This window comes from Myxine glutinosa, chromosome 5 (genome assembly GCF_964187855.1).
Source record: "Myxine glutinosa chromosome 5, kmMyxGlut1.1, whole genome shotgun sequence".
Classification (NCBI taxonomy): Eukaryota; Metazoa; Chordata; class Myxini; order Myxiniformes; family Myxinidae; genus Myxine; species Myxine glutinosa.
In genome coordinates, this window is record NC_136265.1 from 125,734,137 (window position 1) to 125,761,494 (window position 27,358).

General features: G+C 42.4%; 1 protein-coding gene across 3 annotated transcripts in view; it reads left to right on the top strand.

The window, feature by feature from the left end:
* The window catches only part of LOC137427140 (ubiquitin carboxyl-terminal hydrolase 45), a 147,423-nt gene that overhangs the window by 55,638 nt on the left and 64,427 nt on the right, over positions 1 to 27,358 (top strand). For all 3 annotated transcript variants that reach the window (XR_013623556.1, XM_078778653.1, XM_078778654.1), the window contains exons 3-8: positions 6,238 to 6,419; positions 15,480 to 15,583; positions 16,346 to 16,440; positions 19,257 to 19,435; positions 22,799 to 22,894; positions 26,256 to 26,377. Coding sequence is in view for 2 of the 3 variants with exons in the window: in XM_078778653.1 (XP_078634779.1) it covers positions 6,238 to 6,419; positions 15,480 to 15,583; positions 16,346 to 16,440; positions 19,257 to 19,435; positions 22,799 to 22,894; positions 26,256 to 26,377 (778 nt within the window). In the remaining variant the exon portion in view is untranslated. The remainder of the gene's footprint in view (positions 1 to 6,237; positions 6,420 to 15,479; positions 15,584 to 16,345; positions 16,441 to 19,256; positions 19,436 to 22,798; positions 22,895 to 26,255; positions 26,378 to 27,358) is intronic.

Sequence of the window (27,358 nt, forward strand, 5' to 3'; positions counted from 1 at the left end):
GTCAACGTGTGGCCCTGAATGGGTCTCTCTCATCTCCTCTTCCTGTTCAGGCTGGAGTTCCCCAAGGCAGTGTTCTGGGCCCTGTGCTTTTTCTGGTCTTCATCAATGATCTCTCTGACTCTCTTGAAAATCCTCTCTATCTCTTTGCTGATGACTCTACTCTCTGTCGCTCCATTCTTCATCCCTCAGATCGGCAGTCTGCAGCCTCCTCACTCTCTGCAGACCTTGACAAAATCACAGACTGGGCAAACAAGTGGAACATGTCTTTCAATCCTGACAAATCTCACACTTACGATGTCTCTCCGAAAAGACCGACTGGACAACCCTCCCATCCACTTTCTGAATAATCCTCTCCAAGAAGTTCTGTCACTCAAGCTTTTGGGTCTCACTATCTGCCATGATCTTTCCTGGGAAAACCACATTTCAAATCTGGCCTCCAAAGCCAGTCGCCGACTGGGCATCCTCCGTCGTGCGAAGTCCTTCCTTGGCACACCTGAACTCCTCACCACATACAAGGCTTTCATAAGCAGCTCAATGGAATACTCCTCTCCCCTCTGGGCTGGTGCTCCTGCCTCACACCTAGCTCGCCTTCACGCTGTTGAAACCAAAGCATTCAGAATCATTGGAATCTCCCGCGATGAAGCTAACTCCAAGGGCCTCTCTCTCACTCACCGCAGGCAGGTTGGTGGTCTTTCCATCTTCTACCGACTCTTCTCTGGCCTTGCCCCCCCCCCCAGCTCTCTCTGGGCAAATCCCACAAATATTCCTACAGGTCGCACAAGATCTGCCTGCAACCATATTATGGTTAAACTGCCAAAATCAAGACTCTCTGCTCACCTTCACTCCTTCATTCCTCTTTTCTCCCGCCTCTGGAACAAACCCCCTCACTCTCTTCAATCCCACTCCACCCTCCAGGTCTTTAAAACAGCTGTTCACCACCATCTCTTATCTTCCCCCATCCAAAACCTTGATCTTTTCTACCCCCCTTATTTTCACCCCAATTCCACTTTTTTGAAATACCAACTTCTGTCCTGGAAGTCCTTGGTGTCCTTGTGTTTTATACTTCTCCCACCCCCCCCCCCCCCCAAGCCCTCTCCCTCCCACACATCTCCCTGCTCTCAAATGTTGTGTTTGTGTGCTTCCCCTTCTCTCCCCATCTTGTCTTCCGCTCCCTCTTTTTATATATTTTGTTTGTCTGGTTGATTTGTTTGTCTCGTAAATGTTAGCTCTTTCACGAGCCTCGATTCAGTATACAAAAAAAATAAAAATCCCGTTTTTGGCGCTTGAAGAAATGCGTATGAAGAATCTCATGTCTGCCTCTTCGTGATGAGGTATATGAGCGAATCCGTCCACACGGCTCACTACGTCCTCAAATATATGGGTTATCCCAAATACAGAAAGAAGGCACCCCACTACGTCCAATTCTATCGACGATTGGTTCTGCCCAACATGAACTTGCCAAGTGGTTGAGTGAATTATTGCAACCTGTTTTCGAGGAATTCACTGATTATTATATAATGAAACTCATTCTCGTTTGCTAAAACCATGCATGAATTAGAGCTGTACCAGAATGCTGGGACGATGTGCTCATTTGACATATCAAGCCTTTTCACGAACGTACCTTTCGAAGAAACCATCAAAATATGTGCGGAAGCACTGTTCCATGGCAACCTCGAACCACCCTATACAGTAATACCCCGGCCTACGTCATTATTTGGTTCCATAAGCCGTGACGTAACTCGGTTTTTTATGTAAACCGGGCGTAATGTCTTAAAAATGCCTTAAAATGAAGACAAACACCGTAAAACTAGAGTAAATAACTCGCGAAAGTATATAACTATCACTAAACCTTAAAGAACACTAAAAACACATTTTAGTCATATTTTTTAATGAGTAATGAACACAATTAATAAATGAATTTGTAAAGAATAATAAATAAAATTAATAAGATTATGTTATTCACCTTAAACATGGCGTCTCTTCTGAACACAAACACACATTTTAGCAGTCTTAGCCGGCGGCGCTTTTTCATTGACGTGTGCGAGAATACGTTCCCTATCATGAATGATGGTCGATACCGTCGACCGTGGCAGCCCTAAGGCATAGACCTTATCGCGAATCGGTAAATATCAACAGAGGGCGCTCCTCCGCAAAGCATGATGGGATTGAAAAGGGGGCAAAGGTAAACACGAACCCAGAAGAGGAAGCGTCTGTCTACGATCGACGCTGTGTTTACGGAAAGGAAGATGGCTAATGTGAAAGAAATTCAGCGTTTTTTGGCATTAAAATCCAGCGATTTAAAGAAATATTTGAGGGAAAGGGGGGTTCCGCGTCTGTCTACGATCGACGCTGTGTTTACGGAAAGGAAGATGGCTAATGTGAAAGAAATTCAGCGTTTTTTGGCATTAAAATCCAGCGATTTAAAGAAATATTTGAGGGAAAGGGGGGTTCCCATTGGAGAAGAGAAACAACCTGCGTATGCAAGAACAGTTCCTGAATGTTGAAACCTCGATCGGCCATACAAATATCGCCGGGCTGGAACCTGTCTACAATGTTCGTCATCTTTACAATTTTTTTGTCCGACGTGTTTCCTCCTGTAGGTTTGGAAATGTATGAAATTGTTCCGCTAGGTGTAATACCAACAAGGCACTTGAGAGTAGGTCTTGACTTATATTGGCTGTACACTTGCGAACAAAACTTGGGAGACGGTGCTTTGTCCTAATCCAAAGCGAAATGCGAGGTCCTCGTCGCGAAGATTAAGCCGAAGCTTCATGAGTGTCATGAGTAGTTGATCCTCTAAAGATTGAGATCGCTTAACTCCGAGTTTTGTAGTATTGTTTATTTGCCAGGTCTTGTCTTCCATTGATAATTTCCCCTTATAATAATGAAGGTTTTGTGCATGAGGGGATACTTCTGCTAATAACCACTTAAACAGGTCATAACTAGGTAAACCTGTATAAAGTTTCACAAGTTCATCACAGTTTGCTATGTCCGAAACAGTCAGCTTCTTGTTACATACTGCAATGGCGGCTTTCAGTTTTGCGACGGTGTCCTTGGCTTGCAAATACTGGCTCATGAGCTGATCACATTTCACAGTTAATTTGTCACAGTAAAAAAGTCCTTAAAGTAGTTTAAAGTGGTAAGGATCACGTAGTGTGTCAATGTAAACAAGCAGTCTGTCAAAGTGCCAGCGACCACCGGCGGCGCTATTGCCCCTTTCCGATCCCATGACGCATTGCGGTTCCGATTCGCGATAAGGTCTATGCGCTATCACCGACACTTTTTCACCTTTTTCATACCTTTTAATCAGATTTAACTTATCTTCCATCGTAACCACATTACGCTTGGAAACACTAGCATTATCCTTCTTTGGACCCATGGCTAACACAGACACAGTAAAGGAATACTGTACGTCGCCTCTGTTTTGAATGAGAACCAGCAGCTGCGCGTACGTATAGTATACTGTACGTACATTTATATATACATTTTACTGTGCTTTTTATTGTATTTTAAATTGTTTTTTAGCTTGTTTTATTGTTAATTTATGTACTATTTTATTTATTTTAAAGATATTTTTAGGGGAAAAAAATTTTTTCCCACGTCCGTAGGAGTGACGTAAAGTTGCACATAATGACGTTCGCTGAACTGAAATTTACTCTAGAAGAGTGGCGTAAAGTCGGATTTGACGTAGGTCGAAATGGCGTAAAACGGGGTATGACTGTATTTCTGAAACTGTCTTTGTGGAAGTCATGAACGCAGCAACACGAGCTGTGGAATTCAGCTTGAATGACAACATGTACGTGCAAGTAGACAGAGCAGCGATGGGATCACCATTAGGTCCGTCGCTCACCAACATTTTCGTCGGCTTTAATGAGAAAAGACTTCCATGAATTGAACGTGAACCTAAGACCCATGATATACTTTCGATATGTGGACAATACGTTTGCCATCTCCGATACTGCTACCACCTGCACTAACTTCCTCGCACATCTCAATGCTCTCCATCCTGCATTAAAGTTCACATTTGAGACAGAGCAGTCAAATGTACACCCCCTTTCTAGACGTGTTCGTCAAGAAGACTGAGGATGGCTTCTTGACTACAATCTACTGCAAGTCTTCTTTCATGGGGCAGTACACAGTGGGATTCCTTCAGCTCGACACAAGACAAGATTGCTCTTATGAACACCCTTGTTAATAGAGTGTGGGACATCTGTTCACCATGCCGACCTTTTTGCTGAAATTGAGTGCATCAAAACCATTTTGCTTGACAACAGCTACCCTGAACGACTCATCTGTGGGTTCATGAAACGCAAAACTGCCAATTGGTCTCAGGATGCTATGTTTGAACCAGAGAAGTGTCCGGTTTACCTCAAGCTACCATGGAGAGGTAAAATCTCTCAAAACTTTGAACCACAGGTGAAACAAGTGGTTTCACTGTTACAACTCAGTTGCAACAAGTGATTTTTACTTCCCACAAATTGTTTCCCTCAGTCCAGAAAGATGTGCTCACTACCACAAAACTGAACAATGTTATTTTTGAATTTGAATGTAGGTGTGATGCCAGGTACGTAGGTCGCACATCCCTCAGACTGGAGGATCGGATCAAGCAGCATATCCCATTGACAATCCGGAACAATTTGGAGATTGATCGCATACAACCAACCTGCACGTGCAAGAACCCAACAAGCATGTCTGCTCAAAAGAGTGATTCCGCCATCGGTCAGCACCTCCTGAACAATCCTGAATGTGCCCAAGGCTATCACGCCGAACAATTCCAGATTGTGGCACGTGCACATACTGAAGCACATTTACGTGTTTTTGAAACCACACTTATTCACACAGGAGCACCTGTTCTTTGCAAACAAAAGGAGTTTGTGCAGACATTGTGTTTGTTCTGACGAGTCCATTATAATGGGAGGTCTCGGGCTTGCTCTGGGCCTCGCTGCTATGATGTGTATGTTCGACGTTCGTGTCAGTAACAGTCTTAAGAGCCAATAGCCATTTGCATGACAACAATATCCCAAGCACTCCACAGGTCTGGCCTGTGTGGTCGGGTGGCAAGAAGGAAGCCATTACTCAAAAACGCCCACCTTGAGTCCCGTTTGAAGTATGCAAAAAAATACTCCTGGGATTCTGAAGCCATGTGACAAAAGGTTGTGTGGTCTGACGAAACCAAGATGGAACGTTTTGGCTTAAATGCAAAAACGTTACTTATGGCGCAAACCCAACACAGCACATCACCCAAAGAACACCATCCCTCCTGTGAAGCATGGTGGTGGCAGCATAATGTTATGGGGATCTTACTCAGCAGGGACTTGGGCACTTGTCAGGATAGAAGGGAAAATGGATGGAGCAAAATACAGAAAAATCCTAGTGGAAAACCTGCTGCCCTCTGCAAAAAGCTGAAATTTGGACGGAAGTTCACCTTTCAGCATAACAACGACCCGAAGCACACAGCCAAAGCTACACTGAAGTGGCTAAGAAACAAAAAGATAAATGTCCTTGAGTGGCCCAGTCAGAGCCCTGACCTAAATCTAATCGAAAATCTGTGGCATCACTTGAAGATTACATCCATCAACACTCCCCCCACAACTTGACTGAGCTTGAACAGTTTGTACAGAACAATGGGCAAATATTGCCCAATAAAGGTGTGCAAAATTGGTAGAGACGTATCCCAACAGACTCACAGCTCGAATTGCTGTCAAAGGTGCTTCCACCAAGTACTAACTCAGTGGGGTGGACACTTATTCAACCAAGATATTGTAGTTTTGTATTTTTAATTCATTTTCTGAAATTTGTAGAATTTGTTTTTCACTTGGAAGTTGTGGGTTATGATGAGTAAATAAAGGTGGAAAATAAGTCTGATTTAATGTAATTTAATTCCAGTTTAACAAGGCAACAAAAGATGAAAATTTTGAAAGGGGGTATAACCTTTCTATAGGTATTGTACATACATACATACATACATACATACATACATACATACAGACAGCCAAACACTGTTCTAGATGGCTTTGCCCTGCGGCCTACGGGCTACGCCATAAAAAATCAAACTGAAGCGTGGTCATTCTTTGACCTCTCCCACTTGTGGTCAAAGCATGTGCCTGACATCGACTTATTTGCCCTGTTGGTAGGAAAAGGTGTTTGTATGTATGAAATAAATGAGGCCTTTGTAGACTAATCATGATGACTTTTCTGAACACGGTAATGTGCTTCCATTTTCATTGCGATTCGCAGGTAAAACGTGTTCGCACACCCAGAGGGCTGTGGATGTTAATGCAGTACGAAAGAGCCTGACCCTGGTAGGCTTGTCGGCCTGCACCGAATGCTCCATGTCATCGGAGTTTGAGACTGGCGGGAAGAGAGAAGATGGAGAGCCAAGTTTGACGGGATGGCTGTGCCTAAAGTGTGGTCATCAGGTGATTATTACCTCCACCATCTGAGGTGGACAGAGGGAATTTTTTCACCCCTGTATGTATGTATGTATGTATGTATGTATGTCTGTCTGTCTGTGAGAAGGATATCTTGAGTTATGGACAGATTTGAACGAAACTGGTTGGAAACGTTGGATGTGTGACAAGAACGAATTGATTTGCTTTTGGTGAAGATCCGGATCCAGATACTAGAATTTTAAAAGTTATTATTCACCACTGAGAGGGAGGGCCAAAACTATATCGGTTCATGTATGCATGTTCACGTGTAAATGATGCTTCATATCAAACACAAACGTTTTGTGACACCCAAACTACAGATGCTTGCCATAACCATCCACTGCATGTGCTCTGTGTTAAGACATGCCATGATTCAATAGCATCTACCATCGAGATTGGGTGATTACTTATAGTTGTAACTATTTACCTCTTTACACAATTCTGGTTAATAGTGTGGGATTTTATCACCACATGCAGTATGCCTTGCCCATCGAACTATCGACATAATGTAATTCAGCTATTCGTTTTCCAATTGGAAGTCAAACTGAAATTCCCTTGGGTGGACAGTTAAAATACCTAAAAAGTGAATTGATCTCGGGGAACGTTTGCCCAAATCTTCAAACTGCGTTATTATTGCAGATAGGTGAAATATTTGGGAGAATTGTGACTTTGATGATACAAGCACGAGAGTTGGCACACAGTTAGAGTATGCCCTAAGGAAGATATTTGGCTATAGGGCCATCACAGATTTGTCCTGTAACAACAATGGTGGCCATTTTTCAAACTGGCCTGTGACAACAATGTTTTTAAAATGGCCACCATTTATATGGTATATTATGGTGTATGGTACATGGTGTATGGTATATTAATTTGTATAAACTTGTTTAAATCACACAAGCATGGTATTTGGTACACAGTTAAATATTCTGACTATTGGAGTCATCACAGATGTGTCCAATAAAAATGGCGCCCAATTTTTAGTACGGCAGATAGGTGAAATATTTGGGAGAATTGTGCCTTTGATGATACAAGCACGAGAGTTGGCACACAGTTAGAGTATGCCCTAAGGAAGATATTTGGCTATATGACCATCGCAGATTTGTCCTGTGACAACAATGGTGGCCATTTTTCAAAAAAGGACAAATCTGCGATGGCCCTACAGCCAAATATCTTTCTTAGGACATACTCTGACTGTGTGCCAAATGCCATGCTTGTATCATCAAAGGCACAATTCCTGCACCTATCTGCCATATTAAGTGGATACCAGCTGAAAATGTCGAGCTAATAGGTTGAACGTTCTGCTTGTTGATCATTTTATTTATTTATTTTTATCAATTTTTTTACGGCGTAGCCCACAGGGCAAAGTCGTCTAGAACAGTGTTTGGCCGTCTGTGTGTATGTCCCCTCAAACGTATACTAATCAGAGCTGAGTATCTGGTCACATGACAGGGTGATGTGATTACGTCTGAATTCATTACGGCGGTATGGCAGGCGGCTGACCCTCCACACCGCCATTTTGATTCCAATTTAATTCAGGCCGAACATATCGTCGAACCTGTCATATATCGCAATCGCAATGCTCTACCTTTACGTGTTTCATTGTGTGAAACACAAACAACTGATTGTTAAAATGACCATCAAATATCGAAAGCATCGGCGTTACGTCTCTTCCAACAAATCGGTACGTATAGGACTTATGCTTCATGCCTCACCCTTGGCCCGTTTCCGATAAATTAAGCCCAGCTTTCTTAATACAGGAGTGTATCGTTTCAGTAGTATCGTTTTCGTAATAATAATATAGTAAATATGACCATAACACTTTAATCCTAATGTCGTGAATACAAAGTTAATGGATTGAAGTCTGATTGAAGTTAATGGATTGAAGATTGGGACTTCTCCCCCAATTGCTCATGATAAGCGGTGTACAGTACTAACAACCACGGAAGTAAGGAATTCACCTCGGTATTTTGATAGCGTGTTATTAACCCAACCCTTGTGCGGTATATAGATTACAGTAGATCTTCCCTCAGTTCTGCAAGTAAAACTTACCTCATGGATGTTGGGCTTCCTCCAAATTTCTTTGTTTAATGTTATAAACGGCATTAGCTACTGTTTAAAATGCTATGTTTGTGGTTTATAATATTTTACAATCCCGGCTACTCTGCTGTTAGACTTTCGGTCTTGTTTTGTATACAAGATCGAGGCTCGTGTTAGAGCTAACATTAATTAATCACAAAAAACTTAAACGGACGCATAAACCTATAATAAAGAGAGCGGGAGACAAGATGGGGGGAGAGAGGGAAGCACAGAAGCACAACAACGGTACAGAACAGGGACAATGGGAGATCTGTGGGAGGGAGAGGGCTTAGGGGGAGGGGGTAGGGGAAGGGATGGGGGTGGGCAAGGTATAAAACAAATGGACACTGCTAGGACTTCCAGGAAAGAAGTCGGTATTTCAAAAAGGTGGATCTGGGGTGAATTAACAGGGGTAGAAAAGATCAGGGTTTTGGATGGGGGAAGATAAGAGATGGTGGTGAACAGCTGTTTTATAGACCTGGAGGGATGAGTGGGATTGAAGAGAGTGTGGGAGTTTGTTCCAGAGGCGGGAGAAAAGAGGAATGAAAGAGTGAAGTTGAGCAGAGAGTCTTGATTTTGGCAGTTTCACCAGAAGAGGGTTACTGGCAGATCTTGTGCGATCTGAAGGAATTTTGGGGACAGAGCACAGACAGCAAGAGGAGCTTGGCCAGAGAGGAGTTTGTAGAAGACAGAAAGACCACCAACCTGCCTGTGGTGAGTGAGTGAATAAATCCCAGTTTTCGTAAATCCCAGTTTTTAAAATGTATATTTACTCCATGCATTCAAAGCAAAAAGCGGGTTTTAGCAATTGGTTCATGTCAGTCTGTCTGTTTTATCTGTTTATGATCGGCCGTTTATGATCGAGAAACAACTTATTTAAATTGAACAAAATTTGAAAATAAATCAAAACAAGAAACTTACTGTTTTTAAGGATGCCATAAAGTACACAAACAACAGGCACGAGTAACTAATGTAACATGTTAGATCGGGTAATGTAATCGACACTGGGAAAATGGCGTTAAATTCGGGAATTAATTTATCTATTTGACTTTTTAATTCTTTATTTTATTTAACCTTTTGAACCCTGAGCTCCTTGGACTTTTGGCTCCCCCACCCTGGGCTCCCTGGAGAAAAATCACTGAAAAGTTGAAATTTGTTTTATTTCGGTTTTCTGCCATGTAAAAACGTTTTCCTCACCCTGAAATTACAAATAAATGATATTTTGAATCATCAACTGTCTTTACTTTTTTTTTTTTTTTTATTTATCGCCTAGACTCTACTTTGTGGTGCCAGTCAAACCAGCAGTTATTACCCGGCTTTCCAATACACAATAATTCTCCACAAAAACTTCCCTCACACTTCCTGAGCAATTAGTGGTGAGGCGGACTGAACATTAGGTGTAATATAATGGAATCACAAATTGCTCAGGAAGTTGCTCGTGATATGTTTGTAAACAAGAGATACTTAGCCTTAGACCATGGACAAAATAAAAAAATTAAGCATGTAGCTGCCGGGAGTATGTGGAGGTTTGAATAGCGGCCGGAAGGTTTCAAGGGGTTAAATTGAATTACAGTGCATTCAGAAAGTATTCAGACCCCTTCACTTTTTCACATTTTGTTATGTTGCAGCCTCATGCTGAAATCGTTTAAATTCATTTTTTCCCTCATCAATCTACACTCAATACCCCATAATGACAAAGAGAAAACAGGATTTTAGAAAGTTTTGCAAATTTATTAAAAAGAAAAAACTGAAATATCACATTGACATAAGTATTCATACCCTTTGCTATGACACTTAAAATTTAGCTCATATGCCTCCAATTTCATCTTGATCATCTTTGAGATGTTTCTACACCTTCATTGGAGTCCATCGGTGGTAAATTCAATTGATTGGAGATGATTTGGAAAGGCACACACCTGTCTATATAAGGTCTCACAGCTGACAATGCATATCAGAGCAAAAACCAAGCCATTAGGTCGAAGGAACCTGCAGAGCTCAGAGACAGGATTGTGTCGAGGCACATGAAATCCCACAGAATCTTGTTTCTCACAGTCTGAGAGTCTTTTCGGTGCTTTTTTGCAAACTCAAAGCGGGCTTTCGTGTGTTTTCACTGAGGAGAGGCTTCTGTCTGGCCACTCTGCCATAAATCCCAGATCGGTGGAGTGTTGCAGTGATGGTTGTCCTTCTGGAAGTTTCTTCCATCTCCACACAGGATCTCTGGAGCTCAGCCAGAGTGACCATCGCGTTCTTGGTCACCTCTCTTACCAAGGCCCTTCTCCCCCAATTGCTCAGTTTGGCCGGGCGGCCAGCTCTAGGAAGAGTCCTGGTTGTTCCAAACTTCTTCCATTTAAGAGTTATGAAGGCCACTGTGCTCTTGGGAACCTTCAATGCAGCAGAAATTTTTTTGTAGGCTTCCTCAGAACTGTGCCTCGACACAATCCTGTCTCTGAGCTCCACAGGCAGTTCCTTCGACCTAATGGCTTGGTTTTTGCTCTGATATGCATTGTCAGCTGTGATACCTTATATAGACCGGTGTGTGCCTTTCCAAATCATGTCCAATCAATTGAATTTACCATCGGTGGACTCCAATCAAGGTGTACAAAACATCTCAAAGATGATCAAGAGAAATGGGAGGCACCTGAGCTAAATTTCAAGTGTCATAGCAAAGGGTCTGAATACTTATGTCAATGTGATATTTCAGTTTTTTCTGTTTTATAAATTTGCAAAACTTTCTAAAATCCTGTTTTCTCTTTGTCATTATGAGGTATTGAGTGTAGATTGATGAGGGAAAAAATGAATTTAAACGATTTCAGCATAAGGCTGCAACATAACAAAATGTGAAAAAAGTGAAGGGGTCTGAATACTTTCTGAATGCACTGTATCTCTCTCTCGCTCTCTCCTTCTCTCTTTGAAATGTCATGACTTGGTTTGCCCCGGTCCTGTGTTTCGAGCCTGAACCCTGCCGCATATGGATTCTTCTGCAGAAATGCTTTCCTCCGAGTAGGTGATGCATGAAACTAGCTCCGGTACTGCCCTAGCAAGTGGACAACAGTAGTTCTCTTGCTTGTGCACTGTTTTACTGAATAGTGAATGTTATTACCAAACTGACAGTTCCGTTCAAACCGTGATGTATTATGATGTCTCAATGCATGTGTTGAACAAGGTCACTGAAGTCTCGTAGTTTAGAAGACAAATGCACAAATTGTCCCAGACTTCATAAAATACAAAGATATCGAAAAGTAAATCCCACCAAGAGGTTATAACCCATGCCAGAGGAGAGGGTGTTGCATTTGGGTCCATTTGTATGTTACTTGCAAATTCCAAAAAAATTCAAGTATACTGGTCGGTTCAGTTTGTTACTTGCAAAATCGAAGATTTTTCAAGTATCTTAATCAGTTGCGTTTGTGGTTCTATCTGTCTGTTTGTCTGTTTGTCACCGGCATACAGGTCACAATTCTAAACCGATCGTCACGAAACTTCACCAAGTTGTCTAGGTCGTCCCAATTGAGAAGCCTATTGATTTTGAGGTCAAAAGGTCAGATTTTAAAATTCATCAATTTCATCCAAAAAGCCGTCAATTCTCAACTGATTGACTTGAAAATAGAACAGCATTTGTGCATTGCCTCACTGAATTGGGAAACCAACTATTTATGAGGTCAAAAGGTCAAAGGTAAACTCAAGGTCAAACTTCTAAAATCATCATTTTTCATCTGAAAAATCGTCACTTTTCACCCTCTTGGCCCGAGCTTTGATAAAGATTGTAAATTTTAATCTTCATGAAATGGACAATTTGCTGCATCATTGGAAAACTTTGGGGGGAGGGGAGAGGGGGGGGGGGGGGATTTTGCAAGTATCGTGCTACGCATGACGTCTTCTTGTTATTCTGTCTGTCACTCGCCTCCAGGTCACAATTCTAAACCGATCGTCATGAGACTTCACCGAGTTGTAGTGGTCGTCACAATTGAGAAGCCTAATAATTTTGAGGTCAAATGTCATCTGGAGGTCGAATTTCTAAAATCGCCATTTTTCATCCAATTGACTTGAAAATTGAACAGCATTTGTATATTGAGTCACTAAATTGGGAAACCAACAGTTTTTGAGGTCAAAAGGTCAAAGGTCAACTCAAGGTCAAACTTTCAAAATCAATTTTCATCTAAGAAATCATAAATTTTCATCCGATTGACTTGGTAGTTGAACAGCATTTGCTCATTGTCACTAAATAGGAGAGCAACTATTTTTGAGGTCAAGAGGTCAAAGGCCAGCCAACTCAAGGTCAAACTTCCAAAATCAATTTTCATCTGAAAAATCATAAATTTTCATCCGATTGACTTCAAAATTTAAGAGCATTTGCATAGTGCCTCACTGAGTTGGAAAACCAACTATTTTTTAAGGTCAAAACATCAAAGGTCAGCTCAAGGTCAAACTTCCAAAATCATCAATTTTCATCTGAACAATCGTCGATTTTCATCCGATTAACCCGAGCTTTGATTAAGATCGTCAATTATAATGCTTAATGAAATGGACAATTTGATGTATCCATGGTAACCTTTTTGGGGGGAGGGGTAGATTTTGCAAGTATCGTGCTCTGCATGACGTCTTCTTGTTTGTTTGCCTGTCCGCACAGAATGAGTGCTTTTCTCTGCAACCGCTGGTCCAATTGCCAAGAAATTTTCACCATAGGAGCGCCTCCTCCTGAAGAATTTTTATTGATAATTATGATGTCATATGTCATGTGGTATGGCCGCCATCTTGGAAAACCCGAAAAAACTTTGCACCTCCTATACCTCCAAAACTGCTCCATGGAAAAAATTGAAACATCTCATTTTCAAGTACTCCCTCCCCATGGGGAACAACATATATGCATGATGATGTCATGAGTGCCTTCATTATGAGGTCATAATTAGACAAGTAGAACACTAGATCTGATAAGTTTGAAATTTCTTGAGCATGTTCTCCACAAAAATGATGTGGGAGAACGAAATTGATGATGCAATCGGTCACGTGTTTTGGCAGCCATATTGGATTGAACATGAGCCACCTTTAGAGGCCATTTTTCCCTGCAGAGCAGGGGTTGGCCTTTTTCGGGCACCATGGTCCCCTTTTTGAAGCAATGTTTTATGGCCGGATGCCTTTCCTGCCGCCAACCCTGTTAGTCGCCTCTTGCGACACACAGGGAATTACCAGTTAACTGGTACTCAATTTGCCGACCTCTGAAGGATGACAGGCTGAGTCAACCCCCCCCCGGCATTAATTCAGCGATCGACTGGGATTCAAACCCAGGATCATAGGATCCCAAGCCGACACCCTAACCGCTAAGCCAACACCAGGTTATTGGATTGAACATAATAGATTATTGTACACGTCGTCAATAAACCGCACAAACACAGCAGCTAACTCAATGGTATTCATAGAATACTTACCCTGCACAGTCAACTTGGTGTGAGCCAACTCTTCTGTTTTTAGCAGTTCTTGATTTTTTTGATCCAATATGGCTGCCAGATCATGTGAGCGATGACATCTTACATTTATATTCTCTAATATAATTGTTGCAGAGATCATGCTCAATAAATTTCAAACTGATCAGACTAAGCGTTGTCCCTGTCAAATTATGATGTCATAATTATGACACCAATGATATCGTTAACAACACCTATTCCCCATATGGAGTTATTTACAATGAGCCACGTTTCAATTTTTTCCATAGAGCGGTGTTGGAGATATAGAGGTGCAACGTTTTTCGGTTTTTTACAAGATGGCGCCTGTAACACATGACCTATGACGTCATGATTGTCATTAAAATATTCTAAAGGAGGAGGTGCTCCTATGGTGAAAATTTCGTGTCCATCAGACCAACAGTTGCTGAAAAAAATTAATAATAATCGGATGGATAAGTGTTGTATTTGTCGAATTATGATGTCATACCGAAGGCACCGATGACATCATTAACATATCTTATTCTCCATGGTGAGTCGGTGACAATGAGCCAGGTCTCCATTTTTTCCATTGCGTGGTTTCAAAGATAGAGGTGCGAAGTTTTTCCAAGATGGCGCCTGTGCCACATGACCTATGACGTCATAATAATCATTAAAATATTATACAGGAGGAGGCCCTCCTATGGTGAAAATTTCATGTCAATCAGACCAAGAATTGCAGAGAACAAAAGTCATACTGATTGAATCAAGCGTTGTACTTGTCGAATTATGATGTCATAATTAAGGCACCGATGACATCGTCGTCAACATATCTTATTCCCCATGGTGAGTACTTGACAATGAGCCATGTTTCCATTTTTTCCATTGAGCGGTTTGGGAGATATAGAGGTGTAACGTTTTTCCAAGATGGCGCCTGTACCACGTGACCTGTGACGTCATAAATATCATTAAAATATTCAACAGGAGGAGGCCCTCCTATGGTGAAAATTCCATGTCAATCGGACCAACGGTTGCCGAGAAAATGAATTTTTAGAATTTTAGGATACACAGTATATAACTGAATGCTTAACCCTGCTTTTCGCTTCGTGAGCGCAAGGTAATAAACACCACACAAAGTACACCACACAAGCCTTACGGGCACTGGACTAGCACCACAACGTTTGTGGCTTCAAAACCAGCTGAAGCAGCATTATTGAGGGGATTTTGATTGCAAGCTTAAGAAATCATGGTCCTATTGTGAGAACAACTCAGCTCTTCCATTAATGACCTCCAGGGAGCAGGTAATGCTTTGCCTCACCTGGTCTAGTGTACATGTAATGTCTGTGGTCAATTATTGATGCCCTTCAGGATACTTGAGATGGGAATGAAAATGCTGCTCAGGAAAAAAGTATCACCCAAGATCCTCTCCATATTTGTCGTATGGTTGCTGGCGACGATTGAGATTGTATGATCCGTGAGTGCTTTGACACATTCTGTTCAATGAAATCATGCTCATTGTACATTGCCTCTAATCATGTGCGTCATCTGGCCGTTGCTTCAGGGTTGTGGCAGGAATTCGCCAGGTCAGCATGCCCTGAAACATCACAACGTTGCACGTTCGACCCCACACTGCCTTGCCGTCAGCCTCGACCACTGGATCATCTGGTGAGCATCCTGTCGAGGGCTGGCTAAATAAGCCAAGCGATTAATCTGGCGTATTTATTCCAGTTGATGTACACGAATGGGAAATTAAATGGTTGTTCTGATATGTCATGACTTAAAAAAAAAAACCAAATCCTCTTTTCTTTATTTAACCCTTTGAGTACGGATGATGTCCAGTGCCGCAACCCGCGAAAAAGTTTTGTGTACGGATGACGTTACTACACGTCATAGTCATAGACTATACTTATAAATAGATCGTCAGTATGTGGTTGCATTCCCGGACCAAAATGCCAAATTAATCACGTACCGGGGGTATTTTTATCAAAAAAAAAATCCCGTACTCAAAGGGTTAACAATCGCCGATTACATTGTCCATAGTGTAACGAGTTATGGAAAATGGTTGACCATGGCAATGACCAGTGATGAAATCCTTTGTCTTAAGGTTCCATTGCAGAATTATCCCTCTAATCTGAGGTCTTGCCTACCGGCCATGTGTTCTGAAAGGCTGAAACTTTAGCACAAGTTTCACAATCACTTGGAATGTGTTTGTATGATTGCAGAGTTGTCACTTGGTGCGAGCTAAAACTTTTCTCTTTGTGGTGGATATGTTTGTGAAATTAATATCTAATATAAGACACCAGATGGGGACAGTGTCATGGATACGAGTGGGTTCTTTCTGCATTTTATAGTCTAATATCATTCCCAGCAAGCAGGCTTTCTTTCTAAAGGGTCACACAGTGCTTGGTGTCCTTGCTGCCCATCCAGGTGCTACAGCTGCAATGATGAGGTTGACGTGAATCAGAGGAAGATCCTAACCGAGGTTCTTCAGCTTGTGAGGAAACATTTGTTCAAAACGTCAGGTGTGCTGTTGTTAATGACTTGAAAATGTTAGAGAGCCGTCTCGAGGGCAGCAGCTCTTTGAGGGTCATAGTACACTCTTATGGCACGTTGTGCCACAAAAAGCGTTTGGTACCGCCTTTGGTGACTTTACTGGACACATTTTCAGGTGCACTCGTTTCTTTTTCTTGGGTTGAAATTCTGGGAAGAATTAAGTTGAGATACAGTGCATTCAGAAAGTATTCAGACCCCTTCACTTTTTTCACATTTTGTTATGTTGCAGCCTTATGCTGAAATCGTTTAAATTCATTTTTTTCCCTCATCAATCTACACTCAATACCCCATAATGACAAAGAGAAAACAGGATTTTAGAAAGTTTTGCAAATTTGCTAAAAAGAAAAAACTGAAAAATCACATTTACATAAGTATTCAGACCCTTTGCTATGACACTTGAAATTTACCTCAGGTCCCTCCCATTTCTCTTGATCATCTTTGAGATGTTTCTACACCTTGATTGGAGTCCACCTGTGGTAAATTCAATTGATTGGACATGATTTGGAAAGGCACACACCTGTCTATATACGGTCTCACAGCTGACAATGCATATCAGAGCAAAAACCAAGCCATGAGGTCGAAGGAACTGCCTGCAGAGCTCAGAGACAGGATTGTGTCGAGGCACAGATCTGGGGAAGCCTACAAAAAAAATTCTGCTGCATTGAAGGTTCCCAAGAGCACAGTGGCCTCCATAATTATTAAATGGAAGAAGTTTGGAACAACCAGGACTCTTCCTCGAGCTGGCCGCCCGGCCAAACTGAGCAATCGGGGGAGAAGGGCCTTGGTAAGAGAGGTGACCAACAACCCGATGGTCACTCTGGCTGAGCTCCAGAGATCCTGTGTGGAGATGGGAGAAACTTCCAGAAGGACAACCATCACTGCAACACTCCGCCGTTCTGGTCTTTATGGCAGAGTGGGCAGACGGAAGCCTCCTCAGTGAAAGACACATGAAAGCCCACAGAATCTTGTTTTTCACAGTCTGAGAGTCATTTAGGTGCGTTTCTGCAAACTCCAAGCGGGCTTTCATGTGGCAGTTCCTTCGACCTCATGGCTTGGTTTTTGCTCTGATATGCATTGTCAGCTATGAGACCTTATAAAGACAGGTGTCTGCCTTTCCAAATCGTGTCCAATCAATTGAATTTACCACAGGTGGTCTGCAATCAAGGTGTAGAAACATCTCAAAGATGATCAAGAGAAATGGGAGGCACCTGAGCTAAATGTCAAGTGTCATAGCAAAGGGTCTGAATACTTATGTCAATGTGATATTTCAGTTTTTTCTTTTTAATAAATCTGCAAAACTTTCTAAAATCCTGTTTTCTCTCTGTCATTATGGGGTACTGAGTGTAGATTGATGAGGGAAAAATGAATTTAAACGATTTCAGCATAAGGCTGCAACATAATAAAATGTGAAAAAAGTGAAGGGGTCTGAATACTTTCGGAATGCACTGTATATTGGGATCATGATTGCTTTGGGCAATCGCACCAACCTTGCAATTTTTGGTCCATTGGTTTATAAACCACAAATAAGATTTGCCTGATCTCATCACCTGTCCTATTTGGTGACTTAAAGGTTCATAAAGACCGAGTTAATTGTACACATGATTATCCTGACCATTGAGGTTCTGTGTGCTCGGTTGTACCAGGAAATGCTCACAAGTAACAGGTAGACAAGGTTGGTTGGTTGAGAGAGGACAATGGATCTCGCCAACTGAAAGCCGGTAAGAACAGGTTAACCACCGTGGAAAAGTAGACTGACATTTCGAGCCTCAGCCCTTTGCCAAAGCAAAATGAACTAGAACGGCACTCAGTAGAGAGCATACCTCCACCTGGTTGGCCATATCACTCAATGGTGTAGAATCACTTAATAAATTCTACTAGCTGGATCTGGATCTTCACCAAAATTGAATCGATTCTTCCTTGTCACACACACAACCTGTCCAACAAGTTTCGTCCAAATCCATCCATAACTTTTTGACATATCCTGATATGTATCGTTTATGCCCGATCTCTCAATAGTGAAGAATCGCTTAAAAATTAAATAATTCTCGTGTCCGAATCCATATTCAGATCTTCACCAAAATCGAATCGAATCATCCTTGTCAGACACTCAACGGCTCCACCAAGTTTTGTCCAAATCCGTCCATAACTTTTTGAGATATCCTGCTGTGTATCGTTTTTGTCCCCGTTTCCCAATGGTGAAGAATCGCTTTAAAAATTATCGTAGCCGAATCCGGATCTTCACCAAAATGTAATCATTTCATCCTTGTCACATATACATCTCTGCCAAATTTCGTCCGAATCCGTCCACAACTTTTTGAGATATTTTGTTCACAAATGGACAGACGAGTGAAAACATAACCTCCATCCATCTTTGGTGGCGGAGGTAATAAATATGGGCGGAGGGTGGATTATAAAATGTTGCGAATGCGTCAACGGTTGAAGGGTCTGCATCAAAGGTCAGGGGTCAACCTACAAAGTGATTGGTCATACATCCATTGACAAATATTGAGGTTCCATGGAAGAAGGCGAGTCATAAACCCTCTGGCACTGAACTGGATTATCCAAGTGGTTATCTGTTGTGACGTCTTGAATCTCACCATTGTGACTATTACCTTGTCGGAAGTTTTTAACCATTCCCATTATACAAGTGAAGAGGAAGGTTATTCGGTACACATATAATGGGGCTTTCTCAAGACAGCAATGCAACTGTGGGGATTTGAAATGCAGCTTGATGCTCCAGCGTCTACCCTCACTATCTTGAAGTTGTTGTTGTTGTGTTGTGCAGCTACCGACTCACAGGATCATCATAACAGGCCAAAGGAAGACACGTCATCACCACAGGCTAAGGAGTTGTCACCGCAGGCTAAAGAGTTGCTGAATCAGAAGGAGACAACGAATGTCGTTCCGACTGTCAGAGGCCTCAGCAACCTTGGCAACACGTGCTTTTTTAACGCCGTAATGCAAGTGAGGATAACTCTTTTAGTTCACACATATTAACGCTACAAACAAGCTTTACTGAGTGGTGGAAGCAATGAGTAGGTAAGAGGCCTGGCCATGTTAAGTGATCCAATACCTGCTAAAGGAAAGGCTTTGCTGCACGGCGTCTTGTCTTGCTTTTGCGTTTTGGCATGTCTTGTGTAGAGGGATGTACAGGGTGAGTGTGCAATGAGTATATGTATATATTTGGGTATGAAGATTAGTCTGTACTTGTTTGTTTTTGATGTCTGTGCTTCGACCTTAAATGCCAACGGATGAGTTGCAGCTCCCACCGGAGAAGCCGTTGGGATCGCTCCTTCATTGTGCTCGTGTTATGTTTGAAACCTTGGTCAAAAGCAGATGTAAGATGGGGGAATCTCATTATGGGTGGTATATAAAGACTTGCTGTTGGCATGTACAATGCCGACATTTAAAGGGACACTGGATTGTCTTTTTTAATGTCTATAAATTTGCATCGTGGATTAAAGTATTGTCAAATTAAAGCCATGGTTAAAAAAATTAATAAATGCCATCTGCCCACCCACAATACATCACTGGCCTTTAAACATTGCAAGAGTGGGTGCTGTCCACCAACACCACATAGTTTCTTTTAAGAGGAAATTAATGATCTGAAAGAAAAGAAAATCAGACATGTAAACGCACCGGATGGTAGAACAACGGTGCCATGTTCCAATGTGCCTCGACGACATGCTCAAACATTCATTTTCAACATGGAATTTTGAATGGACAGAAACATCAATATCAATAACCGTTTGCTCGAGTAACTGTTTATAAAGCACAATTTTTTTATTTTTTTTTTGTATACAGAATCGAGGTTCGTGAACGAGCTAACATTTATCACAAAAACAAATCAGACACAAACAAACAAAGTATATAAAAAGGGGAGCGGTAGACAAGATGGGGAGAGAAGGGGAAGCACATAAACACAACATTTGAGAGGGACATCGGGAATGTGTGGGAGGGAGAGGGCTTGGGGGGAGGCGGCATGGGAAGGGGGGTGGGGGGGTGGGAGAAGTATAAACACAGGTACACCAAGGACTTCCAGGAAAGAAGTTGATATTTCAAAAAAGTGGATTTGGGGTGAAATTAGCAGGGTAGAAAAGATCAAGGTTTTGGATGGGGGAAGATAAGAGATGGTGGTGAACAGCTGTTTTAAAGACCTGGAGGGAGGAGTGGGATTGAAGAGAGTGAGGGAGTTTGTTCCAGAGGTGGGAGAAAAGAGGAGTGAAGGTGAGCAGAGAGTCTTGATTTTGGCAGTTTCACCATAAGAGGGTTGCAGGCAGATCTTGTGCGACCTGTAGGAATATTTGGGGGACAGAGCCCAGAGAGAGCTGGGGGAACAAGGCCGGAGAGGAGTCGGTAGAAGACAGAAAGACCACCAACCTGCCTGTGGTGAGTAAGTGAAAGGCCCTCGGAGGTAGCTTCATCGCGGGAGATTCCAATGATTCTGAACGCTTTGGTTTCAACAGCGTGAAGATGAGCTAGGTGTGAGGCAGGAGCACCAGCCCAGAGGGGGGAACAGTATTCCATTGAGCTGTGGATGAAAGCCTTATTGTGGTGAGGAGCTCAGGTGTGCCAAGGAAGGACTTCGCACGACGGAAGATGCCCAGTCGGCGACTGGCTTTGGAGGCCAGATTTGAAATGTGGTTTTCCCAGGAAAGATCATGGCAGATAGTGAGACCCAAAAGCTTGAGTGACAGAACTTCTTGGAGAGGATTATTCAGAAAGTGGATGGGAGGGTTGTCCAGTCGGTCTTTTCGGAGAGACATCGTAAGAGTGTGAGATTTGTCGGGATTGAAAGACATGTTCCACTTGTTTGCCCAGTCTTTGATTTTGTACAGGTCTGCAGAGAGCGAGGAGGCTGCAGACTGAATTGTGGTCCTGACTGAATCATTTGACTGAATTGCAGACTGAATTCAATGACGTTCATGTGGCACATTCCACCCATAGGTACGTGTATGTTGGTGTGTCTTGTATGGACCGATATACGTGGTGGTTGTTTTTGGACCACAATTCGACACTTTTTTGCCTGTTGTGGGTATGGGCAGTCCTGGGAAGTGGGAGCATGTGTAATCATTTTTAGGTTGGAACCACGATTATTATAGGTTTTTTTTTGTTTCTCTCTCTCTCTTTCCGTTTTAAGGCCATTTACAAATTACATAGGCACTGGGAGGAGGGATTCTGGGGGTAAATGTAGATAGCCACTTTGGACATTGTTTATTACCTCCGCCACCAAAGGTGGACAGGGGTTGTTTTCACCCCTGGCTGTTTATTTGTTTGTCTATGACCACGATATCGCAAAAAGTTACGGAAAGATTCAGACGAAACTTGGTGGACAAGTTCGGTTTGTGATGAGGACGAATATTATGTATTTTGGTGAAGATCCTGATCTGGATCTGGATATGAGATTTTTAAAATTCATTTCTTAAGTGATTCTTCAGAATGACACCGCAGGACAGGAGGGAGGCAAGAAAACGGAAGTTTATCTTTGTCCGTTTTGTTTTACAGCATTATTATTGCTGTAAAGTGTAAATATATATATATATATATATATATATATATATATATATATATATATATATATAGATGTGATATGTACAGTATATATAAATATTTATATATAGATATGTAAATTATATAATTATGGAGCCTGGTTTTGGCTTAGCGGTTTGGGTGCCGGCTTGGGATCCCAGGATCCTAGGTTCAGATCCCGGTCGATCGCTGAATTAGCACCAGGGGGGTTGACTCAGCCCGTCATCCTTCTGAGGTCGGCAAATTGAGTACCAGCTCACTGGTAATTCCCTGTGTGTCGCAAGAGGCGACCAACAGGGTTGGCGGCAGGAAGGGCATCCGGCCATAAAACATTGCTCCAAAAAAGGGGACCACGGTGCCAGAAAAAGGCCAACCCCTGCTCTGCAGGGAAAATGGCCTCTAAAGGTGGTTCTTCTTAAGTGATTCTTCACTTTTGAGAGATGGGGCCAAAAACGATGTATAGCATGATGTCTCAAAAAGTTGTGGATGGATTATGACGAATCTTGGTAGATATGTTGGTTAGGTGACAATAATAAGCCAATTCAATCTTGGTTCAGGTCCGGATCCAGATCCGGCCTGTCATTGGGTTGCAAAACGTAAACTGTTCAACCTGGTAGAGATATGTGCTCTACTGAGTGCCTTTCTAGTTTTCTTTTTTCCTCAATTTATTTTGTCACCTTAGACACAAGACATGTTTAACCTTCTTTCATAGGCATAGCCGATACTTTTAAAAAGTAGATCCGCCTTCTCATCTGTATTTGATGGAGATTGGGGGGTGGGGGTGTTTACTCCTGGCAGAACCTTGCACAGACCCCAGCTTTGCACCAGTTGCTGTGGCACACACAGGTCGAGGGAGTGAAGATGAAGGTTTCACTTCCGACAGAAATGACTCTGGTAAGCATTGGGGAGGACATGGGAGGGGGACTTGGTTTTAGATTCCCATGGTTTGTTAAGCATCATTGAAAGTGTGTATAAAATCTGAAAGTTTGACGAGAGATAATGCCTCTCTTTGATTGGTTGTTAATATAAAAGATAAACCTCTGTTGTGCACACAAAACTGACATGTACAGAAATAATACAAGAATATTTGTCCAACAAGTTGTTTTTGCTACCGTGCTATCGAGCAAACATCAGGACAACTGCAATGGCCGATAAGGCCGCCGACGCATTTTCACCGAGCTCAGAATTTGCTACCTGCCTGTGTGGACTTAACTGGTCCTGCTCCAGTTGGCAGCAATGAGAAAGGTTACTATGGTGCTTTGTGCAGTTTGTTGTCTTTTCTGTGAATGCAAACATCATAAATATGAAAAGAATAATTTTAGATATGAAGAGGAGCGAAATGTAATATCGTTCATGGGATGGCAAGCATTCGTAGTAAATTGTGGTAATTGGCTAATTATGAAGATTACTTGATTATTACAGGACACACAAAACGCGAGCCATTTATTTCACCTGCAGTAATTCAAATGTTTCGTTATTATGAACTAAAAAAAATAACCGAGCCCAAAAATGCACACCCGATGATCATCGTGCCGTGACTAAAGAACGTAATTATCATAATTGACCTAAGTGTTTGTATTGAAATTGGATAGAAACTAAGGAGCAATGTGCCATAAACGAGCGCAACATTTCAGAGATATCTGCACGATGTGCGCATTGAGTGAAAAATGATGAATTTGTCCGAGGAATGTACTATTTGATTACACGAATAAATATTTTGGTGTCTTGTCTTAGCGGAATGGCTTGCAGGCACACACACTCTCCTCTGTGCTGTCCAGCCTTGCTTCGAACCTCGACCGTCACGCTAGTGTTTCAAATGCAGGCCTAATGCATCAGTCATAAGGACGTTAAGCCGGAAGACCCGTCTGATAGCACTGGTCGTCGGTGACGTTAAATAGCCCACGGTGTCACTCAGTGAAGAGGGGGGGAGTTATCGCCACCTGCCCAGAATAAATGTTTAAATCCTGCACCTTTGGTCGACTATCAGGCCTGGCCAACCAATTTGGCTGAAAGAGTTGGGCCAAAATTGTCCCCTTACCGACCGACCGAGAAGGGAATAATTGGCATCGGTAGATAACCTACCTGCCAGTCTTTCTGTTATTTGACATGTAACTTGAACCTGGCACAGGGGATGTTAGAGAGGTTAAAGCCTCACACCCACTCACCTCTTCAGTGTGCCCTGACCTTGTATTGGGGAAGAGCCTATAATCAAACTGTTAATGTGCAAAAGTTGAATAATGTATTTAACCTCTTGTTGCATGACATGGACTGGGTAATCAGCTTGCATTATTGTATGCAAGCAAAGTTACGGAGCATTGCCGGGCAACGCAGAGTCACTTCTTGACGGAAATATTAAAAGAGGAGGGGGAGTGATAGGGGAAGGGGGATGAAGGAGGGGAGGGGGGCACATAGAAGGGTTAGGGGAAAGGGGGGAGTGAAGGGAAAAGGGATGGAGGAGAGGGAGAGGTGGGAGGGGAACAGAGCAGTGGTGGAAAAACAGACAGAGAGAGAGAGACGGGGGGGGGGGGGCAAGAAAGGTGAGGGGAGGTGGGGTTAGCAAAGAGAATATGTTGTGCTTATTGACCGTGTGCGCACACACACACACACACACACACACACACACACACACACACACACACACAACATCTCCTGTATGAGTGCTTGTGCGTGGACTGTTGCGACCGAGAAACCGCACCTGTTAAAAGTTCCGTTGCGGTAATCTATACATACACTAAAAAAAAGCACATTTTTTAGGTAGTAGGTTGTAGACAGCAACAGCTCAGGAGAGTAGTACTACCGTTTGGATTTAGGAGCGCTAAAGTGGTGCCAGGAACCATCTTGCACTCTCCGTGTCAGGATTGCTGGTCTTACTTTCTGTGTCACTCAAACTAGAACTACCGGGCTAGCTTCAATCTCTCTTTCTTGCTAACAAACTTAATACACTTTTCATACTTATTTTCACTCCTCACCTTTACATTATCTTTGATTTCCCTTTGTGTAGTTCTTTTATTTAAGTCCTAGCCTCAATGAGGACTTATATAGTCCGTTACTGGAGCCTTCAACATTAAAAAAATAAAAATATAAATAAGGTGCATCAAAACAGCAACCCCAAACGTTTACATTGAAACAGGCCTTCCTTCGTCAATCGACGTACTTTCTACTTTTTAAAGGAAGAATATAAATTAAATAAACTACAGCGGGAGGAGGGAGTAGGGCCACGTTATTTTTTTATTTGATCTATAATTTGATTTATTTTGCCTTTCTAACTCTGGAGATTTCCCCCCACGGATTATCCAGGCGAGACTGCGGAAGCCTTCACAGCAATCCCGCTGGTTAATTATTTTTGTTGCACTCAATAAAGTTACATTATTTGAGCACATTCCTCAATCTTTTCTTCACTCAATATAATTGTTGGTACAGGAGGAAATTTTAAGATTAATGCTTTCGCAATATGGAGGACGAAGGACAGCCCTGCTTAAAGCTTAGTTATAAGATATACACTTAATTATAAGAATCTATGTTTTAAATTTTTCCGATTTCACTCCAGATTTCAATACTTATTTAGTGTACTGGATCCAATCCTCAAATCTGAATCCAGATTTCGATTATATGCTTTAATTAGTCTGTGAGAGGTCATCGTGGGTCCAAGGCAAGGCACGCTTGAATAGGCTGAAACAAAATGGTGGCTTAAGAACACAGCGATGTGATGGTTAATGTAGTATCTATAGAATAATAATACACACAAAGTGCACGGTAAACCAAAACAAACTCCCTCCCTGCTGCCTTTCACCCGCCACAACCCGTCCCAATGCACCGGGGGCCCCGCTCACTACCAAGCACGATATTTCGATTTTCATGTCGCGGTCGTTGTAGTCAGTGATAGACTGAAATCTGCTGTGCTGATCTACTATGATCTACTAGAAACATGCGCTCCATGAGGAAGCAGCAAGGGAGTGATTTTTTTACAAGTTGTGTTATCTTTATGATTTCACAATTTAATTTCTTTCAATTATTTTAGTGTGAATAGCTCTCAATTTCAAATTACCATATTCAACCTATCGAGACCCATTGATGTTTCAACGAGACCCATTGATGTTTCAACGGGTGACTGCTAGTGTATTAAATAATGAAGAGTATGTTTGTAGTCTATTACATTGGGTAGGTATTTAATAGAATTTTGGATGTCTCTGTCCCTCCATCCATACCATACCCCCTTGATACCCCCCCCTCCCCCCCCCCCCCTTGCCCCATGAAGGATATTTCTCTACCACCACCTGGGCCACTGGCATCATCACTGCTGCAAGTCCTCGAAGCAATGGGCATTGCTGGGCGTGGACCTGTTGTTCCGCGGGGGCTGTTTGGTAAAGTGTGCCAGAGGCAAGTACCGGTGCTGTACGATTTTGGTAAAACTGTACATCTTGTGTTATTGTGTGCGAGGAGGCTTTGGGAATGGAAACATGTGGTTCTGTGTCTATGGAATTGCCAACGGCAATGGTGTTCCAGAATTGCCACAGATTAATACGGTCAAAATGGCAACAACGTATGTGAGAAATGGAGGATTCTGGGAGTCGATGGTGCAAAGAGGAGGGCTTCACGTCCCATTGGAAAATGTCCACATCTTTTATGGGCCACAGATGAGAGGGCGATGTTGGACAAATTAACTGATGTAAAGGATGTGCATTTTCCTTTTTTATTGAAGGAAGTGGTGTTTTGCTGTCAGTCGATTGACATGAAATCAAATCAGTCAGCTGGTTCTTTCCCAACCACCACCAGCCCCACCACCAATGTTTCCCAATTGTGAATGACCAACACAGCAGAAGACGTGACCTCGTATCATCGACTCGGATGGCTCTACATCCTGTTGTAGGTTCCAGAAACAAAATGCGTTGATTTATTCCTTGCCCTCCTTTCCCACATGTTCTGTCCATTATTCTTCCTTTCTTCCCTCCCCAGAGCTTCCCTTTCTCACAAAGATGTTTTTATAATTCCCTTTTCATGGCCTTCCTCTATTGAAGCTGTTTATTGAAAGCTTTTCCTTTGAATGGCCATTTTCTCTTCGCCTCGAGACTACGCCGCACATTGTTTATTTTTTTAATGTTTTTTTTTTCATTTTCTTGAGGTGACAGACCGATAGTTAGCAGCAAGGTCGGGATGAGGGCGCAGCGATCGACGGCTGTGGTTGAATGCTTGTCGGAGGGTAAACGGCCCTGTAAGGAAGGTTTCGTGTGCTTTTTTTTGTTTGTTTCTCCTGCAACAAGCGTGCCTGCAAACGGACAATGGGGTCCGCAGAATGCACCGGAATTGCACGGCCACAGGGTCTAGAGCACGTTCAGAGACGGGCAAATTGATTTGAGATTG